This window comes from Electrophorus electricus, chromosome 5, assembly GCF_013358815.1.
Source record: "Electrophorus electricus isolate fEleEle1 chromosome 5, fEleEle1.pri, whole genome shotgun sequence".
Taxonomy (NCBI): Eukaryota; Metazoa; Chordata; class Actinopteri; order Gymnotiformes; family Gymnotidae; genus Electrophorus; species Electrophorus electricus.
The window spans coordinates 8825390-8848499 of record NC_049539.1 but is presented as its reverse complement, the minus strand read 5'-3'; the positions used below and the strand labels follow the sequence as shown (position 1 = coordinate 8848499).

The 23110-nt window shown below is 42.7% G+C and overlaps 1 protein-coding gene across 10 annotated transcripts; it reads left to right on the top strand.

Annotated features, from left to right (window-relative positions):
• Nucleotides 1–1673: 1673 nt before the first annotated feature.
• On the top strand, nucleotides 1674–14621 carry tnk2a (tyrosine kinase, non-receptor, 2a). Of its 10 annotated transcripts, none has more exons than XM_035526667.1 (17): nucleotides 1674–1735; nucleotides 3827–3987; nucleotides 4622–4799; nucleotides 5138–5208; nucleotides 5539–5745; nucleotides 6407–6559; nucleotides 7646–7923; nucleotides 8038–8164; nucleotides 8710–8856; nucleotides 9056–9150; nucleotides 9271–9465; nucleotides 9845–9936; nucleotides 10080–10124; nucleotides 10239–11635; nucleotides 11714–11809; nucleotides 12500–12627; nucleotides 12973–14621. In XM_035526667.1, the coding sequence occupies exons 2-17, from the start codon at nucleotides 3922–3924 to the stop codon at nucleotides 12977–12979; spliced, it is 3282 nt and encodes a 1093-aa protein (XP_035382560.1). In that variant the 5' UTR covers nucleotides 1674–1735; nucleotides 3827–3921; the 3' UTR covers nucleotides 12980–14621. The 10 variants fall into 10 exon arrangements, with proteins under 10 accessions (XP_035382560.1, XP_035382565.1, XP_035382558.1 ...); XM_035526672.1 differs by having other exon boundaries at nucleotides 5518–5745; nucleotides 7742–7923; XM_035526665.1 differs by having other exon boundaries at nucleotides 5518–5745.
• Nucleotides 14622–23110: the final 8489 nt, after the last annotated feature.

Sequence of the window (23110 nt, the reverse complement as noted above, 5' to 3'; positions counted from 1 at the left end):
GTTTATTTGTTTAGGAGGTTTAGGGTTTAATGCTAAGGAGGTAGCTAATATTTAATGGAAGCATATCTGATAAATATGTATTCCTGTGTTTCAATTTCAATTTCCTACTCATCCAAAATTGGGCTCAAAATTCAGAAACTCCATTTCCATTTGTTATGCTAATGTGGACAATTTACTCTGAGGTTTGGATGCACAGTAAGTAGCTTTATTTCAATTAAAATATTTCTTAAACTGGAATACTATATTTAATGTAATTATGCAATAATGGTGTTGAAATCATCATTAACCTGATAAATGTCTTTTACCTGCATTTGTACTCACTACCAATTTGTTTGAAATGTAATGATCAAACTCTTTACCGTTCTAGAAAAATTCAATTCTTAAGAGAAAAAGATTTTTTGGCGAAAAAAAAAATTAAATTATATATATATATATATATATATATATATATATATATATATATATATATTTTGTGTGTGTGTGTGTCATGGCACACCTGTCCACTAATCAGGGCAGATTTACAGCATGCTAAGCAGCATTTTAAAATGCTAAGCTTACAAAATAAGTAAAAAAGAAGTAAATATCAACATATGGCAACACAAGACAGAAAAAAAACAGCAAAACAAGTAGCCCACACCGCAATGTCCTCTAAAAGAAAAACGCAAGTTAAACGTCTATAGCGTCAAGAATAGGTAGTCAATTGAAAATAAATAAATAAAATTTCCTTTGGCTCCATAAGTCAAAAGAAGGTTACTAAATTAATGCTCATTCTAGCTGGCCTATCCTTACAGAGCGCAGCATCAGCAAGCCCCAAATCAAGGAGAAATACTACCTAGAATTACAGTAAAAACCAATTATACTCAGAAATTAACAAAGGAAAACACTAGACAGAATTCTTATCTCTTTTCAAAATTAGAAATGACCTCTCAGCTTCTCTTTAGACATGCGCGCACGCACGCACGCACACACACACACACACACACACACACACAGACCAAGAATCCCAGTCTCTGCAGCCATTGCAAGGAGGATTCAGGAGGGCGCTGGTGCCCCATCTGCCCAACGTACAGAGCTACCAATTACAGTACATGAAAGTGAGTGATGTTGCATATCAGAGAGAGAGAGAGAGAGAGAGAGAGAGAGAGAGAGAGAGAGAGAGAGAGAGAGAGAGAGAGGCAGTAGTAAAATTGTTTTCATCATTCTGGGTTGTAGCCAGTAGCATCAAAAGGAAGCGTTACAATGTGTATGCACCCAAGGACAGGAAGACACAGTAGGCCTATATATGCATCAAATGCAAGAAATTCATTTGCAATAAATCTCATGTGTAGTTTATTTTGGTTTATGTGTTCAATGTGGCTCAGTTATCATTTCCATAAAATACTATACGTAAAATTGTTCTTTCAAATTGCAGCTCAAAACAATAAACATCAAGTGACGAAAAGCTTGTTCAATTTATATTTGTCCAAAGCAAACATGGTTGATTCCACGCATCATCGATTAACCATGTACCCTCTCTATATTGTGAATAATTGAGATAAAGTCAAGATCTGTTAAGTATTTTTTTACATAAATTGTTATGGCTTCATTGTATTAAAAACCCAGCAATACCAAGGGGTTAAACACACTATGAGTAACAAAAGCCCAAACGCCACACAAGGGTTAACATGTATTAACGGGAAGTTTATGAGGATGAGCTGAGCGTGAAACTTGGAATACACAACAGGAGGCGTTGCAGGTAAGATTGACTCGGTGTTCGTCGTGCTTCACTGTAAAATACCTAGTTCACGGTGTGTGTGGTATTTTCGACACTGTGGAGGATAAATGGCCATAGATCAGTTATTAGCAAATAACGAGAACCGTTGGCATGCTTAATGAAAACGCTCGCTCGTTAGCTAACGACAACAGTCTATTTAAAGAACTCAGTGCATCAGTTAGCTGGCTAACGCTACCTAGCTCACTATAAATCAATCACCACCTGACGCAAACAGGCTACGAGCTAGTGTTTCTCATGTTTAAATAGCTATTTAACGCTACTTAACTACGTTTTATCGGACGTGGCTAAATTACATTCGTTTTCTGAAACCTTTATCTCCGATGACTTAGCTAGATCGCTATCTTTCTCGAAATACAATCCAGAAGCAGAAGGGCAAGAATCTGATGTACCCTTTCAGTACGCCCTTACTGTAGCGCTTCTCAGGGTATGGGATTTGCGAGGACGCCGACCAAATTAAGAGGCGTGTGGGCAGTTAGCAGTGGGCCCAGACTTTACTCTAGAGCAGGTAGGTTAACTAGGCTACCTTCCGATGATGAGGCATGACCTTGTTAAAATAAATCATATCTCCTAGCTAGATCCTGTTTTATCTTGTGCTAGACAGATTGGGGGTTTAAATCAGCAGGATGTTGCTGCTTGTCTGGACAGGTGCAACATCTAGACCGTTTTATTGTAGGGCTTTCTGTTTTGTGTCTATCATATTTGTTTGTAAATGTAAGAGTGAAGTAATGTCAACCTGTAGCAACAGTGCTGATTCCTGCTGCCGCGAAGTCAGCACGATCATGCTTTTCCAGTCATTCGTCCGACATCTGTTTTTGTACTACATACCAATTGTTATTAAGCTTGTTTGCATATTGTTATTCAACAGAGCGTCACTGATTCGGGCGCAGTGCTTAGTTCATATGCTGAAAACATAAAATAATCAGAACAGGCATGTATAATAGGCCTACGACCCCGATACAGGGCATTATATCATAAATATCACTCTTATGCTCTCCCTATTAAAGCCCCAGTAATGTATTATACAGCAAATAATGAACTTACTGGAATAGTATACCTATATTTAGTTCTCCACATTCAGAATGGCCTAAATAGGAAACTCACTGAATTGTAAATGTTATATATAAAAGACACACCATGTCCTCTGTTCCAGATTTGACTTATCATTAGTAATTGTATAGCAATCTGTAAATTTTAGCTTTAATTATATGTTTATTAGTGGACAAATGCTTTTTGTCTTAGATGAAATTCACAAGAGGGCCATAGATGCCATCTTGTATTCTGTCTATTATTGTATGCCCCAGTTAACTAGGGATACTGTATCAGTCAAGGAAGCTTTTTTACCACAGTTAAGCAGCAAAGTGGTAAATAATTACACCCCCCCCCCCCCCCAACACACACACACACATATTGACCCCTTTTTCCTGCAGTCATGCTCCTCACCGTGGAGGGTGAAGAATTCAGTAGTGCTGAGGGAAGTAGGATGCTCTGAATAATCTAAAAGTGAGTGCATGGGTATGTGGCTCCAGTGTCCTGTGGTGTGTGTGTGTGTGTGTGTGTGTGTGTGTGTGTGTGTGTGTGTGTGTGTGTGTGTGTGTGAATAATTCATTTTCAAAAATATGAATGAGTATATATTGGAGGCATTAAAATATTTATGACCCTAGAAAGAAAACAGTTTCAGATAAAACTTGAGCAAAGTGTTGAACAAAAGAATTTCATTTACAAAGACCAGTATTTTAATTGATTAAGAATACAGAAAGCTTATCAGTTTACCTTGTGTCCATGGCACACCATGAACCCACTCAAAGTGAGAGGCAATTACATAGGTGGATATTTTTGTGTCTGATGCTGACCTATGGGATCTAATAACATGAGCTAATGGAAAGTGAGCTCATTGTAGTTGTGGTGAACTGTGCTAAATGAACTATTCTGTGGTAGCTTATGCTATGTAATGCCCACTGCACTGACATTGCTACTAATTTACAAGGCTGTGTCAAGAAAATCCAAATGATGTGTCTCAGCAACTGCTCCCTGAACAAGCTGAATTCCTCTTAGGTCCATGTGCACACATCATATGGGTCATAAAAAGCCTCTGCATGTACCAGAAGGAGGCAGGGTGACTCAGATGAATCAAGGGAGACACGTCACTCATGTGGAGAGAAATCAGCCGGCAGCATCCTGAAGGAAGAGGGAAAGGGGCAGAGAGGCACAAGGAGGTGATGGGTTGTTTTGGATATTGTACTGCTGTCATGGCTTTTTGTATGCTTTGAAGGTACAGCAGACACCGATATGGGTTTGAGCCGCGCTGCGTGTCATAAGAAAAGGAGCGCTTGTTTATCATGCAGATTAAAATGAATCTTTCCACCTCGAGTGACGCAGAAGAACAAAATGCTGCTGCCTCTGGTGTCAGGTGGATTTTGGAAGTAGAAGAATTGGGAGATTGTGGTAAAACCTCCAGACTAGGAAAAGGTAGCCAGTGGTTTACTGTGAAATCAGGACATGCTATGAGGAGGCTGGTTTGGAGTACACGCACGCACGCACGCACACACACACACACGCACACACACTAATTCTTATGCCATTATAGCACTGCTTTTGAGGCCAGTGAAAATGGGGGCCATCTTAGACTAATTGCAATAACAAAACGACAAGGTAAAGTTCAGTGTGTCTCATACAGCTTGATGTAAGGGAATGCATGTTAGCTTTGTACAGACAAAAACAGGTTGTCTTTGCTTTATAAGTTTGTGGCTTACCAGTGAGGTGACTATTATCTGTTATCGTGAGTCACTGCTGAGTGTGTGTGCCTATGTGCATCTGTATGCTTTCCGGTGCATATGCGTGGGTGTGTAGCCAGCCAGGGGAGCCATGCAGTCGGATGAGGGCACAGAGTGGCTCATGGAGCTACTGACAGATGTACAGCTCCAGCAGTACTACCTCCGCATCCGTGATGACCTCAACGTCACCCGACTCTCGCACTTTGACTATGTGAAGAACGAGGACCTGGAGAAGATTGGCATGGGCCGGCCAGGTGAGCGCAATTTGAGTAACTGAAGGGTGGCGTTAGCTAACACTGGGCGTGTGATATCCAAGACGCGACAGGCAGATGTAGTAAATTATGGCTCCTTTATAATTTAAACATCAGCTATTTAAAGCTAGGTGTCATTACCTCTGTTCACACCTGAAGGGGTAGAGAGCTGGTAGCATTACCTCTTTTACAACAACCATTAACGCGTAACCTTTCAGTGGCAATGCAGTGTGAGGTCACATATGCCAAATGAAAATGCATTACTGTTGTACTGTAGATGGTTAGATCATTCAGGGTTAATTCATATTGAAAATCGCAGGAATATTGCTTTCATTTCTAAGGCCAGAGACGGCTGTGGGAGGCCGTGAAAAGGAGGAGAGCGATGTGTAAACGCAAGTCTTGGATGAGCAAGGTATGCTGCCAAGCTTGCCAAGGCAGTTTGGGCCTCACCTTTCAAATCTCACTTCACCTCTCAATACACAAGTGCTTCACTTTGCCTGATTTACTGCATAACTTCTTTCAGACCTAATTTTACCCACTTTCTTTTCCAAATCTCACTTCATCTAGTCAATAGAGCAAGTACAAGTCTTTAATCTGATTGACTTCTTACTAATCTTACTTTGTGTCCGAATGCATAGAAATCCTTCACTCGATTGATGTAGGTTCATTTCTGCCATGCTGTGGTTGTGGCGGAGGCAGATGGAATCACTCTCAGCTTTAGTCTCTGTGCCTGGGCCAGCAGGTGTTCATAGGGAAGAGACCTGACGGCGAGACCCAGGTAGCCAGTGTGGTCCAGGGCTCTTCACCCACCACCACCCCAGCTGAGGGCCAGCCGGCGGCCCTCACCTGCCTCATCAGTGACAGGGACCTCACACTGTTTGAGAAGCTGGGGGACGGCTCTTTCGGGGTGGTGAAGCGTGGCGAGTGGCAGGCCCCTTCAGGAAGAGTGGTGGGTGGAGACAGAGATGGACAGATGGCATGTGCACTAGGCAGTATTGTCTAGACAATGGTGATCGCAAGGTTTTGAGCTCTCAGTAGGTGGCTTCCAGTGCCAGGCTAAAGTTCCCACACAGATAAACAATGCTGGTCAAATGTCTCATATGTTGCTTTATGCAGTCATCCACTATATAAGTGATTACTGATTACTTTCATGGTGAGAGCTTTACAGTGATGTGCATCTGCTGTATGCACAGTGGGCTGATTGAGTTTAGTCTGAATAACGCTGTTACTTGGACAGCTTTCCTTCTTTACATTGCAAAACCTGGACTTTCTTTTACACGACTTCCAGCTTTATTCTAGAGTAACATCTGCATCATGGAGCAGTGGAAACATTAGTCTGCTGGATTTACCAACTATCCCTGAATACCATTAGAAACCTACAACTTTAGCAAGCCATTATAACAGCTAAGTAGTGGAAGAACTTCATCTAAAGTAAAAGGAAGTTTATTTCAATACCGCAATGGATCATAGAAGCATTAAGAGCATTTTACTGATGTTCGGTGCAACATTTTACTTTTGTTGTTCTATTTAGTGAATATCTCTATACTATAACACTTTAAATTTCTGCCATACAAATCTCTTATTATATTGTTTTAATATTTGCAATGCAGCTCAATGTCGCAGTGAAGTGCCTGAAGACAGATTTGCTGGACGAGACGGAGGGTCTGGATGACTTCATACGGGAGGTGAACACCATGCATTCTTTGGACCACCAAAACCTCATACGGTTGTATGGAGTGGTCCTCACTCATCCCATGAAAATGGTAAGAGCTGGAGACCAAACTACTGAAAACCCTACATACTCACACAAAAAAATCCACCATTTCTATCTGTGACTGATATAGACCCCCATTATACATTGATCAGCCATAACTTTAAAACCACCTGTTTAATATTGTGTAGGTCCCTCTTTAACATGGGCTACCTAAGACCTCTGTAGGTGTGCTGAGGTATCTGGCACCAAGACATTAGCAGCAGATACAATAAGCCCCGTTAGTTGTGTGGTGAAGCCTCACATGGATCAGACATGTTTTTCCAGCACATCCCACAGAAACCTGATTGGCTTGAGAATTTGGAGGCCAAGTCAACACCTTGAACTTGAAATGTTTAGGCAGGTGCTACGTGTCAGAGTAACACCCATATGAATGCGAGTCCAAGATTTCCCAGCAGAACATTGCGCAGAGCATCACACAACCTCCACTGGCTTGTCTTCTTTCCATAGTACATCTTGATGCCATCTCTTCCCCAGGTAAGCGACACATATATACCCAGCCATTCATATAAAAGAAAATTAAAGCAGGCTACCTTCTTCCATGGTTCAGTTTTGACACTCACATATCCATTGTCGATGCTTTCAACAAAGCTCAGCATGAGCACTCTGACTGCTCTGAGCCACTCATCTAATTATCCCAATTTAGCCTTTGTCAAAGTCACTCAGAGCCTTACACTTGCCCATTTTTTCTGCTTCAACACATCGACTTCAAGAAGTGATTGTTCACTTGCTATCTAATACACAAGTACCCCTTCATGGGTGCCTTTATAACAAGATAATCATTGTTACTCACTTCCCCCATTGGTGGTTTTAATGCTGTGGCTGTTTGGTGTATATTCCCCTTAAAGATGGCATTCTGCACTTTAACCTTATAGATGGTGCTTCATTTCAGATCCAATATGCTGGATTACAGTAGCAGGACCAGACTGTATTGTATATTGTAATGTGTAAAACTGTAGTTTGGTTCCATTTGTTTTATCAGTGCTCTGTGTGAGCCAGCCGCCCCGTTGCTGTCTGCTACCATGTACACTCAGAGTTCTGGTGCTGAGTGATGATGTCACGGTGTTGTCGGGCGCAGGTGACAGAGCTGGCACCGCTGGGCTCGCTGCTGGACCGGCTGAGGAAGAGGCAGGGCCACATCCTCATCTCCGTACTGTGCCGCTACACTGTGCAGATCGCCTGCGGCATGGCCTACCTGGAGTCTCGGCGCTTCATCCACCGCGACCTGGCCGCCCGCAACATTCTGTTGGCCTCCAATGACCTGGTCAAGATTGGCGACTTCGGCCTCATGAGGGCTCTGCCCAAGAATGACGACCACTACGTCATGCAGGAGCATCACAAAGTGCCCTTTGCCTGGTGAGGGGCGGTGCGGAGGACAGGTTCTCCTCTTGCAGCCTTTCTTCTCCAACACGCTCCTGCTTTTAGTGCTCTGTGCCTCAGCCTTGTCTGATGCACCCTGTGCTCTAACAGGTGTGCTCCAGAAAGCCTGAAAACACGGACCTTCTCCCACGCCACAGATACCTGGATGTTCGGCGTGACCTTGTGGGAGATGTTCACCCATGGCCAAGAGCCGTGGCTGGGCCTGAACGGCAGTCAGGTACATCTTCACCTAAGCCAAAAACAATGGCTAATTTAGTTTAGGCTGGCAGTGTCTTATTTCATATTTCTAAATGCAAATTTACCTTTTTTAGATAGTTTGCTTTGTTTGGGAGTACTGTTTTGTTTGGGAGTATTGTCAACAAGTTAAAACTCCTGCTAATGTTAAGACTCATTGCTTTATGTATTCCTTGCATCTTCACACCTGTGTGCTAAACCATTTTAAATAATTAATTTGTGAAGAGAGCCTTTCACATCCTGGACAGTTTTTCCATGTTGAAATAGAAAAGAGTTTGATCACATTTGGCCTGTATTACTCAGCTATCGTTCAGACTGTATTACTTTCTACATATGTTAAATGTGTAGTAACATTAATGTGTAGTAACACACTTATGAAGTATATTCCTTATGAGTAAGAGCTTTTAGAGTCTGATTACTCCACATTATATACTCTAGACAGAACAGTTACATCTTTCAGAAAGGTGAAATAGATGAGGCATATTCCTATAGTTTAAAAATAGTTTTGGGGTGTACATCTTTCTTCAGATCCTCCATAAGATTGATAAAGAAGGAGAGAGGTTGGCTAAACCAGAGGACTGTCCTCAGGATATCTATAATGTCATGCTGCAGAGCTGGTCTCCGAAACCAGAGGACCGGCCTACGTTTGTGGCCCTTAGGGACTTTCTTGTTGAGGTGAGAGTGGAACTGACATGATCAAAAATTGGAGCGCTTACATCCCTTAATTTTATCTAAAGTTCACAAGACCAAAGAATGAAACGCTTTCTGGTTTTGAGCGTATCCCATGTCATTTTTAGACCTATGAGATTTCCGCGGGGCTTTTTTAAATGCAATGGCCTGCTTATAAAATGGTGTTTTTAACTTGTCTCTGTAGACCATGCCAACAGACATGAGAGCACTGCAAGACTTTGATGAGCCAGATAAGCTAAAAATCCATGCCAATGACATCATCACTATCATCGAAGGCAGGTCGGCATGATCTCCAGCCCCTCATGTTACTGTTCTACGCTGAAAAATCTCCACTGTTGAATTTTACACTTAGAGTCTTCGTTTGTGTGGCTCTGGTTTTTAACCCTTTCTGGGTGACAGGGCAGAGAACTACTGGTGGCGTGGGCAGAACAGGCAGACCCTGAAGGTGGGCCAGTTCCCCAGGAACGTGGTGACTTCTGTAGCAGGCCTGTCTGCCCATGACATCAGCAGGCCGCTCAAAAACAGCTTCATCCACACCGGCCATGGAGACACGGACCCTCACCGCAGCTGGGGTGCCCCCGACAAAATAGATGAGTAAGGGTGGCATTGTCATGACTGAGTGTCACCTGCTATCCTTGTGTTGGTGGAATCTGGAGATTTACTGCACTGGTCTTAGGGTTTCAGACTGAAATTAAGTATTGGGTTAAATTATTCTAGCAGTAGAGGCTTAGTGGGGTAAGCATTTAGTGAAGACGTAATTGCTTTCTGAACGTACGAACTTGAGATCCCCTTTTTGGCCTTTAGAGTGCAGCATAAGATTTTATTTTGCGTGGTGACGGGTGAAATATTTGAAATGCTTACAAAAATAAGACTTGGTTTGTTAGTTTTCAGTTTTGTTTATAGTTCATCACCATCTGTCTATGATGTTAAGTACATCAACAGTGGGTTAATTTTGTATACTTTTTGCATGTAGCCTGTACCTGGGCAATCCCATGGACCCCCCTGATGTTCTTGGTATGGATCCAAAGAACGACAGACCCACAAAATTACCCAACCGGGCCAAAAGTAAGTAACTGAAGGAAGCTACAGGTTTTAGTCACCATTCTAATGCTAACTATTATTGAGCATTACTGAACAGCTACCACTGGACAGTAGCCAAACCTTTTTATTTCTTTTTATTGCTTTGCGTCTTCACACCGGTGCCTCAGAGAAGCCACCACCTCGGCCTCCTCAGCCTGCTGTTATTCTCAAGAGTAAGAACATGTTCATTCATCATCCCTCCCTTGGGCCTGTCATTGGCTGAACCCTTTCCATAACCTCTGTGTACCAGAAACCGCATCCACTCCCGTTTCTTTGCATGTCCTCAGAGCCATTCTATGACTCTGTTCTCGAGTTTAATGATGACCTCATTGTGACGGGGGCAAAGAAGCTGTCCCTGAAAGCGCCAGTGTACCTGGGTCTGCGGCTCCGCCCCTTGGAGAGCTCCGACTCCAGCGACCGCCTCAGTGAGGTCTCGCTCATTGACTTTGGCGATGACAGCTTCAGCTCGACTTCGCCCTCCCCAGTCAGTGATGCGCCCGCCTCCATTAGCCCTGCCCAGCCGCCTACCTCTGGCGCCTCCCTTCTGGACATGGCCCCACCCCAGAGTCCCTGCCGCAGCTTGCCGAACCCGCTCCACCCGACACCGGCAGTGGACTGGGACTCTCGGCCTCTGCCTTCGCTGCCGGCCTATGACGAGGTAACAATGGAGGTTGAGGAGCAGGAGGACGTGGAGGTGGTTTCCATCAACACCTCAGCCAGGGGTCACCAGAGCGTGGCCGAGCGGAAGTACGCCACGGTCGAGGGAGACTTGGAGGTTCAGGGTGAGGGCAGGCGTGATGAGGGGACCGTGGCTGATGACCCATTCCTGCCCCTCAAGCCTGCAGAGGAGAGCCGGTCCTTCTCCCAATCGGCTGACATCTTCAAGGAGCTCCAGAGGGAGGTGATGGTGAAGTTGCGTGTGCCAGTGGCGGGCCGTTCGTTGCCTACCTCACCTGTTCCTGCGTGCTCGCCTCTCATGCCGCACCGCCAGATCATCTTGCCGTCCCACACTGACGACAAGCCCCAAAGCACAATCAAGCCCCTGATCCCACCCAGGATCCCTGTCCCACCAACACGCCCCTCCAGGAGGGCCCACGGCAGGTACCTTTCCGTAGGTGATGAGGAGGAAATGAGCACACCCCCGCAGGTGCCGCCCAGAGACCACGCACTCTCTCAGCCAGGCTCCCGAGCCCCCAGCCCCATGGCCCCGCTAGGAGGCTCTCCCCAGCAGCGGCCTGGACTGTGCTGCGTGGGGTCGTTCGGCTCCTGTCTCTCCCCGTCCTCGTACTCCTGGGCCCCATCCACACCCTCCTCTGCCCCCTCCAAGCTCTTGCCTGCTCCCACCGCGATCAGCCAGTATGGCTCCAGCGAAGCAGGCAAGGTTCGCGCCATGAGCCCCTGCATCCTCCCCACCACTTGTACTGAGATGAAGGGCGGCAGCCCGCACCGCTACCTGCTGCCTGAGAGGCTGGCGAATCTCGACAGATATGACCGGTTACTGAAGGACTCGGAGGGAAGCGAAGAGCGGAGGGCGGCCAACACGGCCACCGTCAGACCCATGGTCCAGCAGCAGGCCGTCAAACCTAGCCCCTGCTCCTCTCCCAACCGGCCAGGCAACTCTCCCAGCAGGGCCCCAGCCACAGAGCCAGCAACACAGCCCAGCACTTACACCAGTGTGAAACAAGTATGTCTCCAGCATCCTACCATCCCCGACCACTCAAATTTCCATTGGTTACTTTTAGCTTGTCTTGTCTATCTGTAGGTACAGGAGGCGGTCCATGGAGTGACAATAGAGGAATGTCGGGCAGCCCTCCAGAGTCACAGCTGGAAGGTCCAGGATGCAGTGCAGTACCTTAAGGTAGCGTCTCCTTTCATCTGCATGCAGTTATGAGGGCTTAATATTAAGGTCTATCAGTAACACAGGTAAATTAGAAAATGCATCTATTTTCATATGTTTTGCCTACTCATCAACACTAACAGCTTTAATTTAGATAGCACAGCTTTGATGATGTAATGTGAATAAGGGAAAAGCTTTTAGAAGCTTTTAGATGGTGGAAGCTGCTGTCATGCTCTTTACTGCAGCAGCTACTTTAATTTCATGCTTAGCTGCTCTGTATAGTACACGGGTTGTGTTTGGCATGCAAGATGGATTGTTTTGTGTTTATTATCCCAGTTCAGTGGGTATTGGAGTAGTTGATTTCCACTTTGTTTACATGGTACAATGACATAGGACACATAGGTCAGAAACGTGCCTGTGCTCATCATTCAGCTTTTCCATTGCTTTTGTATTTTATTGAGGCTGCAGAACTTATGGAAAACAAACTGAAAATGCTAGTGTAGCCGGAACACAGAAATAGCGTTTTCCAATTCATCTCTTTTAGTGTGGACTATGTCTAAAAATGTGTTCAGATTAGTAAATAATTAACAACATTAAAACAATGCATGCAGAAAAACACATTTTCATTACTGACATATCAGGATACCTTAATTAGTCCACAGAGCGCTCTATTCAACAATTGCGCATGTGTGTGCGCGTGCGCCTGGTTAGGTGGAGCAATTGCTTCGCCTGGGTTTGAAGACACGGCCCGAGTGTATGGAGGTCCTGCAGAGGTGCGGCTGGAACTTGGAGCAGGCCAGCACTCTGATGCTGAGCTCTTACAGCCCTTCCAGGCAAAGGTAAACTGGCGCAGTGTGAACTTTACCACCACGCTTTATATTCCCCTCGCATGCTGGTGCGTTTGGCCACGACCACTCCCTGGAGCTGCTTGACCTTTTCAGTATTTGACACCAAGGTAAGAAAGGTTTATAGTGTTAGATTCCAGACTGATGCTCCTTTATGTTGATGGGTCATGCTGGCATTTAGTTAATATTTGGTTTGATTTGATATATGGTTGATGCAATGCGGTTGTTGCTGTTCTGATCATTTTGCTCTAGAACTAAGGTAATATTAATAGGGACAAAATGTAGTTGTGGAGGGCATTACTCCTCCGTTCATTTCTAATCTCTCGTCATTTGTCACAGATACTGAGATCAGGATGATCAATCCCACAAGTTTGCTGTCAGGATGATGTCAGAGCTCATCTTCTGCCCACTGTCAATCTTAAACTGGCTCTTATACTACTCCAGCCCAGCCAGGATCAGTTTGAGATGATCGCATGCCTTTAATGTTGTCTCATACCTAAGGTATGACTGGGACATATCCCTGACTGGCATGTTATGTGTTCACAACCGTTAACATGTATACAAAACATTAACCAGGCTATAGCTGAGTATTATAAATAATTAACCTATTTTTGTGGATGTTCATGTACATTTCCCATTACATTTTAAGATTTGCATTCGGATCAGTATTACTGCAGATAACTTATTAGAATTGTGCTTACTTGAAATTATATCATTTGTAAAGCAGCACAGTTTGTATTTTAAGATCTTCATCTTTTATTTATGATTTTATATTTGTTATTTATGTTCATATTTATGTTCATATTTATTTGTGTTTGCAGTATGTTTATCTATGTATGAAGCAATGGTAAAATGTAAAAACAGATTATTACAGCTATGTTATCCATATTTTTTGACATGCATTTATTATACATTTTGTTTAATGACAGTACAGGGTTTGATAAAACCAAGAATCTAAGATGAATGTGTTCATATCAACATTCCACTCCATTTTCCTCAAAAACCCTGAATCGGGTATGCGTGTATTGTCTGTATTACTCAGAACTATACTAAAAGGCTATCCTAAAACTCCAGGGACCTGCCTTTATTTTTTATGTGCTATATAAAAAGAATGTGAATCTGGAATGTATTTGTTTCTTTTTTTATTATGAGTGTTATTACTTGATTTGTGCAATTCATTAATTCAGTCAAGGGTGTCAGACTCTAGCCTTCATGGACTATCACTACTGAGTTCAGTGTGTTTTCCTGATTTAGATCAATTCTTCATTCAGTTAGGCTCTCCATCTATTTTTCAATGGCTGGTTTTACCACAGGGTACACACTGTACTCTACTCTACTAGACAAAAAATAGAGCCAGATTTATATTTGGACTCCACACTTGAATTTTATCTTCACCAAATTGATCATAGTTTGCAATTTGAAGGTCAGATGAATTATCAGACTATCAGTGTTCGATATTTGGTTATGTCATTTGTAGATCTGTCCATGGTGTTTTGACGCTTTGCACATGGAATTGATTGAGGTTTTGAGTCTTTTTGTTCCTGAATGTAAGCAGTAAACCTTAATTATCTGCAGTTCAACATAGATCATGCACTCTGTATATTGATTCAGTCAGTGCATGCACATACCCTGCTTAGCTGAGCCAAAATATACGCGTTTGCACTGTTTCTATGCACACTGTAACATTTCCCCATGTTTTGTCCCCTCACACAGTCTCATGCTCACGTCACTGACACATCCATCAGTGCTTTTATTCTTGCTGGAAAGTTGTTCACCACTGATATAGTCAAATACTTGGCTTGGTGTACATTGCATTAGCTGTGAAGCCTAATGTATCTATTTTTTTAATGAAAGGAATTTATAGATGTGGCATGCTTAATGTTTTACTTGCCAGCTGAAAGTGACAAGAAAAGAGAAATTATATCCTTTAAGAGTTGTCCTTGTTGCATTTGCTAGAGTGACTGACAATAAATATCTTTTTAAAATTCTGCCTTTTCCTCTGTGGTTTGTAAAATCCATTTCCTCTGTGAGACGCAGTACTCTGGTTGTCTCTGTGAGCAGCAGGGCCCCGTTTGTTCAGTGTCTGTGTGTCTGGCCTGGTGCTTTGTTTCCGTAGGTGTCACCTTATCTGAGCAGCCATGTGGTTCCTCTAATGACGAGGTCACCCTGCCAACGGCACAGCAGGATGGTGGAACCATGCCATCCCCTTTTCCCCGCCCCTCACAGGCTGTCTGTCGGTGGCCTGCTCCTGTTGCGATGGCCACCCAACCAGGGACATGCGGGTTGTCATCAAACCCACACTGCCCCGCAGCTCAGCTTGCTGGCCTCTGGACCTGCTGCCGAATACACCTGACATCCTGCGGCACCTGGAGTGGCCGGCCTGAGCCAGTTTCTCTCTCCAGAGTGGGAGCTGGTCCTGGTGTGATGTGATTCGCACTGATTTAAAAAAAAAAAAATCAGAGTGACCATGTTGATTGTTATAGATGGCTTGTCAGAGATATTGGCACATTTTTAATGAGCAATTTCTGCAGGAGCTAGCAGAGTGTGGCAGGTATGTGGTATATTTTGGATATTTGCAAAATTTTGAATTTTGTAAAGCACAAAGCTTGTTTTTCTTTACTACTAATAATAATGAATTTCTAATTGTGTACCACCTTCCACACATGGTAGTGCTTTACCTGGGATTATTGGGAAAAGAGGAATAGAAATTATGTATGTTAAAGAAGCAATTAATTTTTCCCACTGACTCTTCTTCATATTCTGAAACAGCCATTACACTGGCGCCTAGTGTCCTGGATGTATCAGTCTATACTATACCTATTTTAGATGTAGGCAATTCCCCATGGGGGACCTGTTCTATGGAGCATAAACTGGTTCGTTCGGGGACTACAGTGCAATCTGATTCTTTTCATGTGAGCTGCAGTTTATAGTAAAATGTAAAAAAAAAAAAAACATAACAAAAAACAATCGCTAGAATAAACATTGTTTGCTACTAAATGGTGGTAAAAATAACTGCTCCTTGAACAGTGCAATAGCAAATACTTTCACGGGCTCAGTTATTTGAAATTGCCTTTCACGGAATTAGCCACCAGATGGCACTATAATGCTGAGTAATTGAAGGTTAATCTAGATCATTTTGTTCATTGATAGATGGACATTTCCAGCATCTCTGTCCCTTGGTGTGAATAATGTGATGATGATAATGAAGCAGTCAACTGTAACAGTACACGTTAGTCAGGCTATTATTTCCCCATAGGTCTTGTTTGGTTAAGTGCCTTGTACACACTGAAACAAATGAAACCAGTGGCAGGAAATGCCATTACCAAACAGGTATCTTAAATACACATGAGAACAGTCAGATATTTGTTGCTACGTGTATTGATCAAAACCCAAAAATATATTTCTCTGGGAGTGCATTTTGTCAGAGTCTAGAATAGGAATGACCAAATATCTCCAAAATCTAATTGTCATTACGTACAATATTTATTCAAAATTGTTTTGTAATGACCTTGCACCAGCAACCTTATGTGATTTATTAATTTTATTTTGTAGATCTACCTTTACTTGAAAGATGAATAACAAGAAGACAGCAAACAACAACAACAATGAATGATGCTGAAAGCCCTAATCAAAAGGGGCATAATAAGAAGAGTAATATCAAAAGCCCTAATTTACAGACCTTCTCCAAATGTTTACATTAGAACCCTTTTCATAGCTCAAACATAGCTCACATTGGCACACACACACACCCAAATAGACATGCATCTTCTGTAGTGAAGTGAAAAATAAAAGGAGAGAATTCCACTTAGAATAAAATGCAGCAGTGTTATCCTGTAAAGTGAATCTGCTTATCGCTTTGTCTTATCATTCTTCAGTAAAAATGGTACCTAACTCATGTTTCCAGGCTTTCTTGATCTTATCCAAAGAACATATATCCAAAGCCATAAGCTGCAAATATATCCTGTATAATATAAGCGGTTTGGGAAAGGTCCAGTGTCAATAGGCCATCCCAAGGCTGTCCAGTGGAAAAACTGGTATTATCTGAAAAGTGCCGAACTAGAAAATAGTGAAATAAATGTGAAGAGGGCAGATTAAAGTCAACAGACAATTGAGCAAAACTACGAAAGGTACCATCTTTATAAAGGTCACAGAAAGTGGACCTTGATTCCCACAATTAAACACTGTTTTCCCACAATTCAGTGCTGGTGAATCAGCTATTTGTTTTTGCCATTACCCTCCTCAGCTCAATTATATTTATTAATTGTGTAAAATGTGAAGAAGAAAAAAACTGGAAACATGACCCTTCTCAGAATAAAGGGTATTTTCTTGATTCATCATCTTGGTGGCCTAGTCTTGCTTGACAATGGCCACCACAGACCTTCAGTGTAACCAACCATTAATTACACTTTTCAAATCAATATGACTGTAATTGTCGGCAGAGGCAAATCACCCGGGAGACCGGGGTCTGTACAGCATACGTCCGGACGCTTTGTGCTGTTTCGGATATGGATGACTGAAATCAAGTTGTGTTGTATACAGCCCATGCTCTTAGACTCTGCTCAAGGGAGAGCAGCTAATGCTAGAGTCGTAACACAGAGTGCTTGGTGGTAATGTGCTAAGTGCTAAGTGAGACCCTTGTAATTATCCATGTTTGTAAGGAGATTGCCTCTACATCACAGGCCTTCAGTGGACTCTGGACATGGGCACACACACACACCCACACACCAACACACTCTCACACTGTGCTGCTGGGTGAAAGAAAGGAGACCCTGTAGGGAGACACAGGCAGAGTAAACCAGCTAAAGATAGTCTCAGCTGTAAGCTGCATAAGCTGTTGGCAGGTGAAGAGGTGTACCTGTGAGGTAATGTGATTCTGGAGGCAGGGTACCAGCAATTTTGCTGCTTTCATTTTGGTCAGCTGCTGAAACAGCCTGGGCTTGCTGACAGAACTGAAAATGTAACTCAATAATGTAGGTAAAAAAACAGGTCTGTAGGAAATGAAAGTGTTTCTTAAACATCCCAGACACAGTAACTTCGTATTTCATATACTGTGCCCTCCAGACACTTGCAATAAATTCACAGGTCAACATCATGTCGATTCTATTCTGTCAAGAGCATTATGAGGTAAGATAGCATAGAGCAGCATCTTATCTGATGTACTCTCAGATGAAAAAAAATATTTCTGTAGCAAAAATACGTATCCCCTGTGGCCTGAAAGTGTTTACAAACTTCCTGGAAAGGGCTGGCTGTTCTCTTGCCTTGGAGACACACATCAAGCCATAGATGTTCCAATAGCCTGCCATGCTCCAGAGAAGAAAGATATGGTCTGATTCTGAGGTCTTCTACAGTCAAGGTTTATGTCTTCGGAGACCATGGGAGGGAGGCAAGCTTAGATTAAACAAATTTCAGATCAGTGCTGTCAGGAAATGCCTGGTTCCCCACTGGAGGAGAAGCCATTCACAGTACCTGCTGTGTGACCAAGCCCCAAATTGAGAGCTGGGCAGGAGAAGAGGAACCTCTGAGTCACTCCTGAACCAGAACAAAACATTCCAATAAAATGGAAATAAAATGGGTACTCCTGGAGTCACAGATAGAGTTGTGGATGATGAGATGTTCCAAAACTACAACTTTGAGCTTTCTGGCAGCCACTGACTTTGTGTATTTTAGAGCTTAGTTTTCTCTAGTTTATTTTCAGAAATAGATCAACAATGTTCATGTCCCAGAGGCTATGTTGTGCTATAATCTTTTTGAGAAATAATGAAATTATATTTGACTCTATCATGTCATTGCTTAAAGCAAGCACAAACAAAAAACAAGCTAATTGTAATTCCTTGTGACGTCCTTTTGTTTGCATTTCTGAGAAAACGTTTTACACCCTAAACGTAAACAGTATTCTTCATGCATCGAGTTTCCACCATGGGCCACTCAGAATGGAACTTCCTTACAGGCAGGTTTTGAGACTTGGATGGATATTCCTTAATGATGATGACACTGAAGCACGGAGCAAGATGAAGAATAATCAGTTTCTTCACAGAAATGATTGTAAAGGGTTTCTAAAAAAAATGATTTAATGCCCTTTCTTTAAAATCAGCCAAAAGTCTATGCAGATGAGATTGGGAAGCATTTATTTGGAGAGCTTCTTTCCTCATATTATTACAGAGGACAAAACATTAGGGATTGACCAGTAAATTCTTGTATTCTTACTGAACCCAATCAAATGCAAAACTTTAGACCATACTGTCATGGCCTGAGTGCCGCAGGGCATTGAGCAGAACACACAGACTCCCTTGACGACGTAAAACATAACATGACGTAAAACATAAAGGACACTCGTGGGACTCACACATAATAACACTAGTAGACAGCAACACACAAACAGTATAAACAGTAACAACGACAACATAAAATGGTACAAACATTGGGTTATACTAACAGTGGCTACACACTCATTGACACTAACATTACACTAACACTAACAATGACCAACAATGAGGCTCACACTGACAGGGGTTTAAATAAACAGACATACAATTAACGTTAACCCGGTGCAGGTGCGTACCATCGTGGAGGGCGTGGCAACAAACGTAAAGTCCCCTGCACGCGGCGGGCCATACCACGTGATTCCGGGGGGGGGGCGTGACACATACTACAGGCCCTTTTCCTTGTAGAAATTGTTCTGCATATGAGAATGGTGCTATGTCATATGTAGAGAGTATTAAATCAAAGAGGTTATCGTTAGTACCTTAACTCATGTGATGATACTTGGTCACATGCAACCCGTTTGGACCACATTTGTATGACAAAAAAACAAAAAATGCAAGATTCAGATTAATAAAACACCAGAGTGCCGTCTGAAGAGCTGATCCACACTCCCCACTGGCCAGACACTTCAGTGTTGCCTGACATGAAGCTTTGTGAAATAAAAGAAAAACACCAGCACGGAGGGGCGGGATCAGGGGAAAAGGTTGTTGCAATATGAAGCAAAATGCATTTACTATATGGACTATGTTCAGTTTAAAGTACTTAACGAGGAATTGCAGCTTGTAAGTTTATTTGAGATATTCTTATTAGGTATTTATAGGGATAATATGGTTATAAGTTTTGTAGGCTGATATAGTTTTATATGTCTAAGAGTGGTGTGCAGTCAGACCCTTCAGTCAGACCTTTCAGAGAAGGGTAACCAAAAAGTTGACAGAAAAATATTATATAAACATATTATATAAACATATTCAATAAATAAATTAAAATGTAAAACAATCAACCTATTCATATTCGCTATTTACATATTCTTGGTCACTCTATAAAAGTAAAAAACAAACAACAGAGATGGTATAGCTATGGTGTATACCTTGGCCAAGTAACTTAAAATGACATCAACAAGCTAGACAGACCTTAATTGAAAAGCCTTTTTCAAGGCTACCTTTCAATGAAAATCTCAGAATTCAGCGAGGTCGGCCAACTCCATCTATAAATCTCAGCCAGTTTCTGTAAAACAAACTGAAAGGTATGCCTGGCTATCAGCTAGCCTGCAGCATACATGCCAGTAATTGCATTTTGAGGAGAAAAAGGACCCTTTTTATGCACTGCACACCACAGATCTCTAGAGAGGGAATTGGCCTGGTAGGCTTGCTTTCAGGTAAATGTATTTTTGTCTTTGTGCTGTTTGCACTCCAGCCTATTATTTTCTATGTAGGTAGTGTTTTTTGTAAGATGTCTTTGCACTGTGACTTGTATTTATATATATTATCATTAAATATTTTGTGTGTGTGTGTGTGTGTGTGTGTGTGAGAGAGAGAGAGAGAGAGAGAGAGAGAGAGAGCGAAACAGAGAGAGATTTGGTCAAGTGATTTGTCATGTGGCATGTATATGACTATAAAAACCACCAATACTGTAATGCGTACACTTGAGGTCTTTGCTGACCAAAACATTTAAGCCAGTTTAAAGTTATTTTTTAAACTAATATCAACTTTTTACATTTTTTTGGGGGGGGGGGCTTGGGGCTAGCAGAGATGAAGGTGCAGAATGACATTTGGTTTTAACTTTAATGTATCTTCTTATGTATTCAGACTCTTTGCTTTGTATTTGTGAGCAGGGAGGGGTCAAATATGCAGGTACAGGTGGCTCCTCTCAAGATAAGAGCTCAGGAAGGGCTCAAAGGGCTGCTCGTCTATCATTCCACCACTTTCACTCTGAGGCAGATAACCACTCTGAGGCAGATAACCACTGGTCAAGGAGCTTCCCTAGCAGAAACGCCCGCTACTGTGCCACACAGGGTCCTGGCCTGGCCATGAAGAGTAACCAGGAAATTCGCTCACACCTTGATAGCCATATAAAAAGCTCTCATCAAAGCCAACTTTCATCTTTGATTTCAAAACTGAAAGGGATTCAGCAGCAAGTGAACCAGGTCCACACAGCAGAAGATGGCCGTGTCGGTATCATCTTCCACCTGGACAGAGGGAGGGAGGTGGATTTAGGCTCACCACGTGTCCATGAGCACTGTGGCGGGAGACACAAAGGGCACCTCTCTCTTCTCACCTCGAACTTTTTGGAACTGTTCCTGCCATAACAGTCATGTTTCGTTCTTTGTAGGTGTGAGTCCAGATGTTACCAGTGTTTAAAGGGTCCTGTGGTCTCCTGATACAGCAGGCTATAAATGGAAGGATGGAAATCAGAGAGAGAGAGAGAGAGAGAGAGAGAGAGAGAGAGAAAATCTGTAGGGCTTCTTCCCTGTCATTAATGGAGACAGATACCTGTAATGAATGTGTAACTACTAATGTGTTGCCAAGCAGAATAGTATATAAGCAGCTTCAGCATTAGCAGAGCTGCGTAGGACAATCTTCTCCACCCCTGCCCTTCTACCACTGTTCCTGTCAAATGTTCAGCATTTCCTTTGAAAACAATCTCGATCATTACATGGCTTTAGGATTCATAAAGAGTGATAAAGAACAAGACCTGAGGAAAAGGAGCAGTCATCGACGGGGTGCTTTCGTCGATACAAAGGACCTTCCATCTCAGGTGATGACTCTATGAGCTCTCTCCCCATTGTTGGATGGCCAAGCTTTGCTTTTGCCATTGACCTGTGCTGAGCTCCAAATGGATGATAGCACTCAAGAGCCCTCGCAAATTATACATTAAGGTAATACTGGATGATGACTTAAGGGATTCTCTTCAGTATAGCGTTTGTGTGAATTAGATATATCTGTGCCGCGTTACGCTCTTGTCAGTAGTTGGTCTTCATTTTCCGCTTCAGGAGCAATCAAGACTCTCAAGGGCTCTTAATTAATCAGCCTGAATCAGCAGCCATTGCCTCATTTGAGTGAATAGGTAGAAAGAAGGCGCTGTGTGACTGAAGTTGCGTCGAATGCTTGATGGAGAGGCAGCTGCATTACGATCATTTCTCGTTTTTACCACTATCTATGACGGACGAAAAGTTAGAGGTAGAGCGAGTTATTTTATGACCATCATACGGTTGAGGTTCTTGACCAGCTCTTTAGTACCTCTCTCGGCTCCTTTTGGAATCCTTTATGTACACTTGTTGTATTTGCTCCTGAAGCAATTGGCAATTAATTGCTCTAGAAATTGTAGAAGGCAGTTTGGCGGGTGGGTTAGTCCAGACTCTAGACATAGATCAACGCGTCCTTCAAACGGGAGTCGTGCATATGCTCACGGAGTCAACCGTCCACACGAAGTGGGCATAATTTTAATTTAATTTAATCCCCGCGTTAAATGAGAAACGGTGTTCAGGCGACTAAGGGTTAATTTCTGCCGTGAGCATGTGATGCATACAATCACTAATTTAGTCAATTGGCACAGCACGTGGAGAGCAGTATCTTCTGGTAGAAACGCTGAAGTGCAACGTTTATTCCTCTCTGTGTGTAGCTTCATGGTTAGCCATGTGATGAAACTTTTTTTTCTTTTGAGGAGAAAAATGCATGCTTTCATGTTTCTGAGTCTAGGAGAGTGTCTCTGTGTTAATGATGGGTGAATGAATAGTGTTCTCTGGTATGATTATTGAATTCTTTTCTTGGTTGGTTGTGTCATATTAAACTGCTGTAAATTTATCAGTGTGTCCTACAACCCTGTCTGGAGAGTGTGACAAAATACATTAACTGAGCGTGGTCAGTATAATAGAAAACCTTTCAGGATGTAGACTGGTCTCTCTCTCTCGCTCTCTCTCTCTCTCACACACACACACACACACACACACACACACACACACACACACACACACACAGCCTGTAGAGATTTTTATGTCTATAGCAAAGAGGTTCGCCGTGTTCATAGACAATTTGCAAGGTTTCATTTTATAATGGACAGGATACCAAGGTTAACCTGCCAGTATAATAAAACTGGTTTGGAGGATTGTGATGTCTCTGCTAGGATAACATAACAATACAGTATTATAGTGATGCAAAATCCAAGATCCCTGGAACTCTTTATTACAGGCTGATTTTGTCTTTGTATAGGCCATTGTAAT

Excerpts from the sequence above, each read along its gene's own strand:
- tnk2a (XM_035526665.1), top strand. The coding sequence starts at position 3,922 with ATGTGGAGAGAAATCAGCCGGCAGCATCCTGAAGGAAGAGGGAAAGGG. Across the intron at positions 8,857-9,055 it reads TTAGGGACTTTCTTGTTGAG|ACCATGCCAACAGACATGAG; the intron begins GTGAGAGTGGAA and ends TTGTCTCTGTAG. Across the intron at positions 11,636-11,713 it reads CTTACACCAGTGTGAAACAA|GTACAGGAGGCGGTCCATGG; the intron begins GTATGTCTCCAG and ends GTCTATCTGTAG.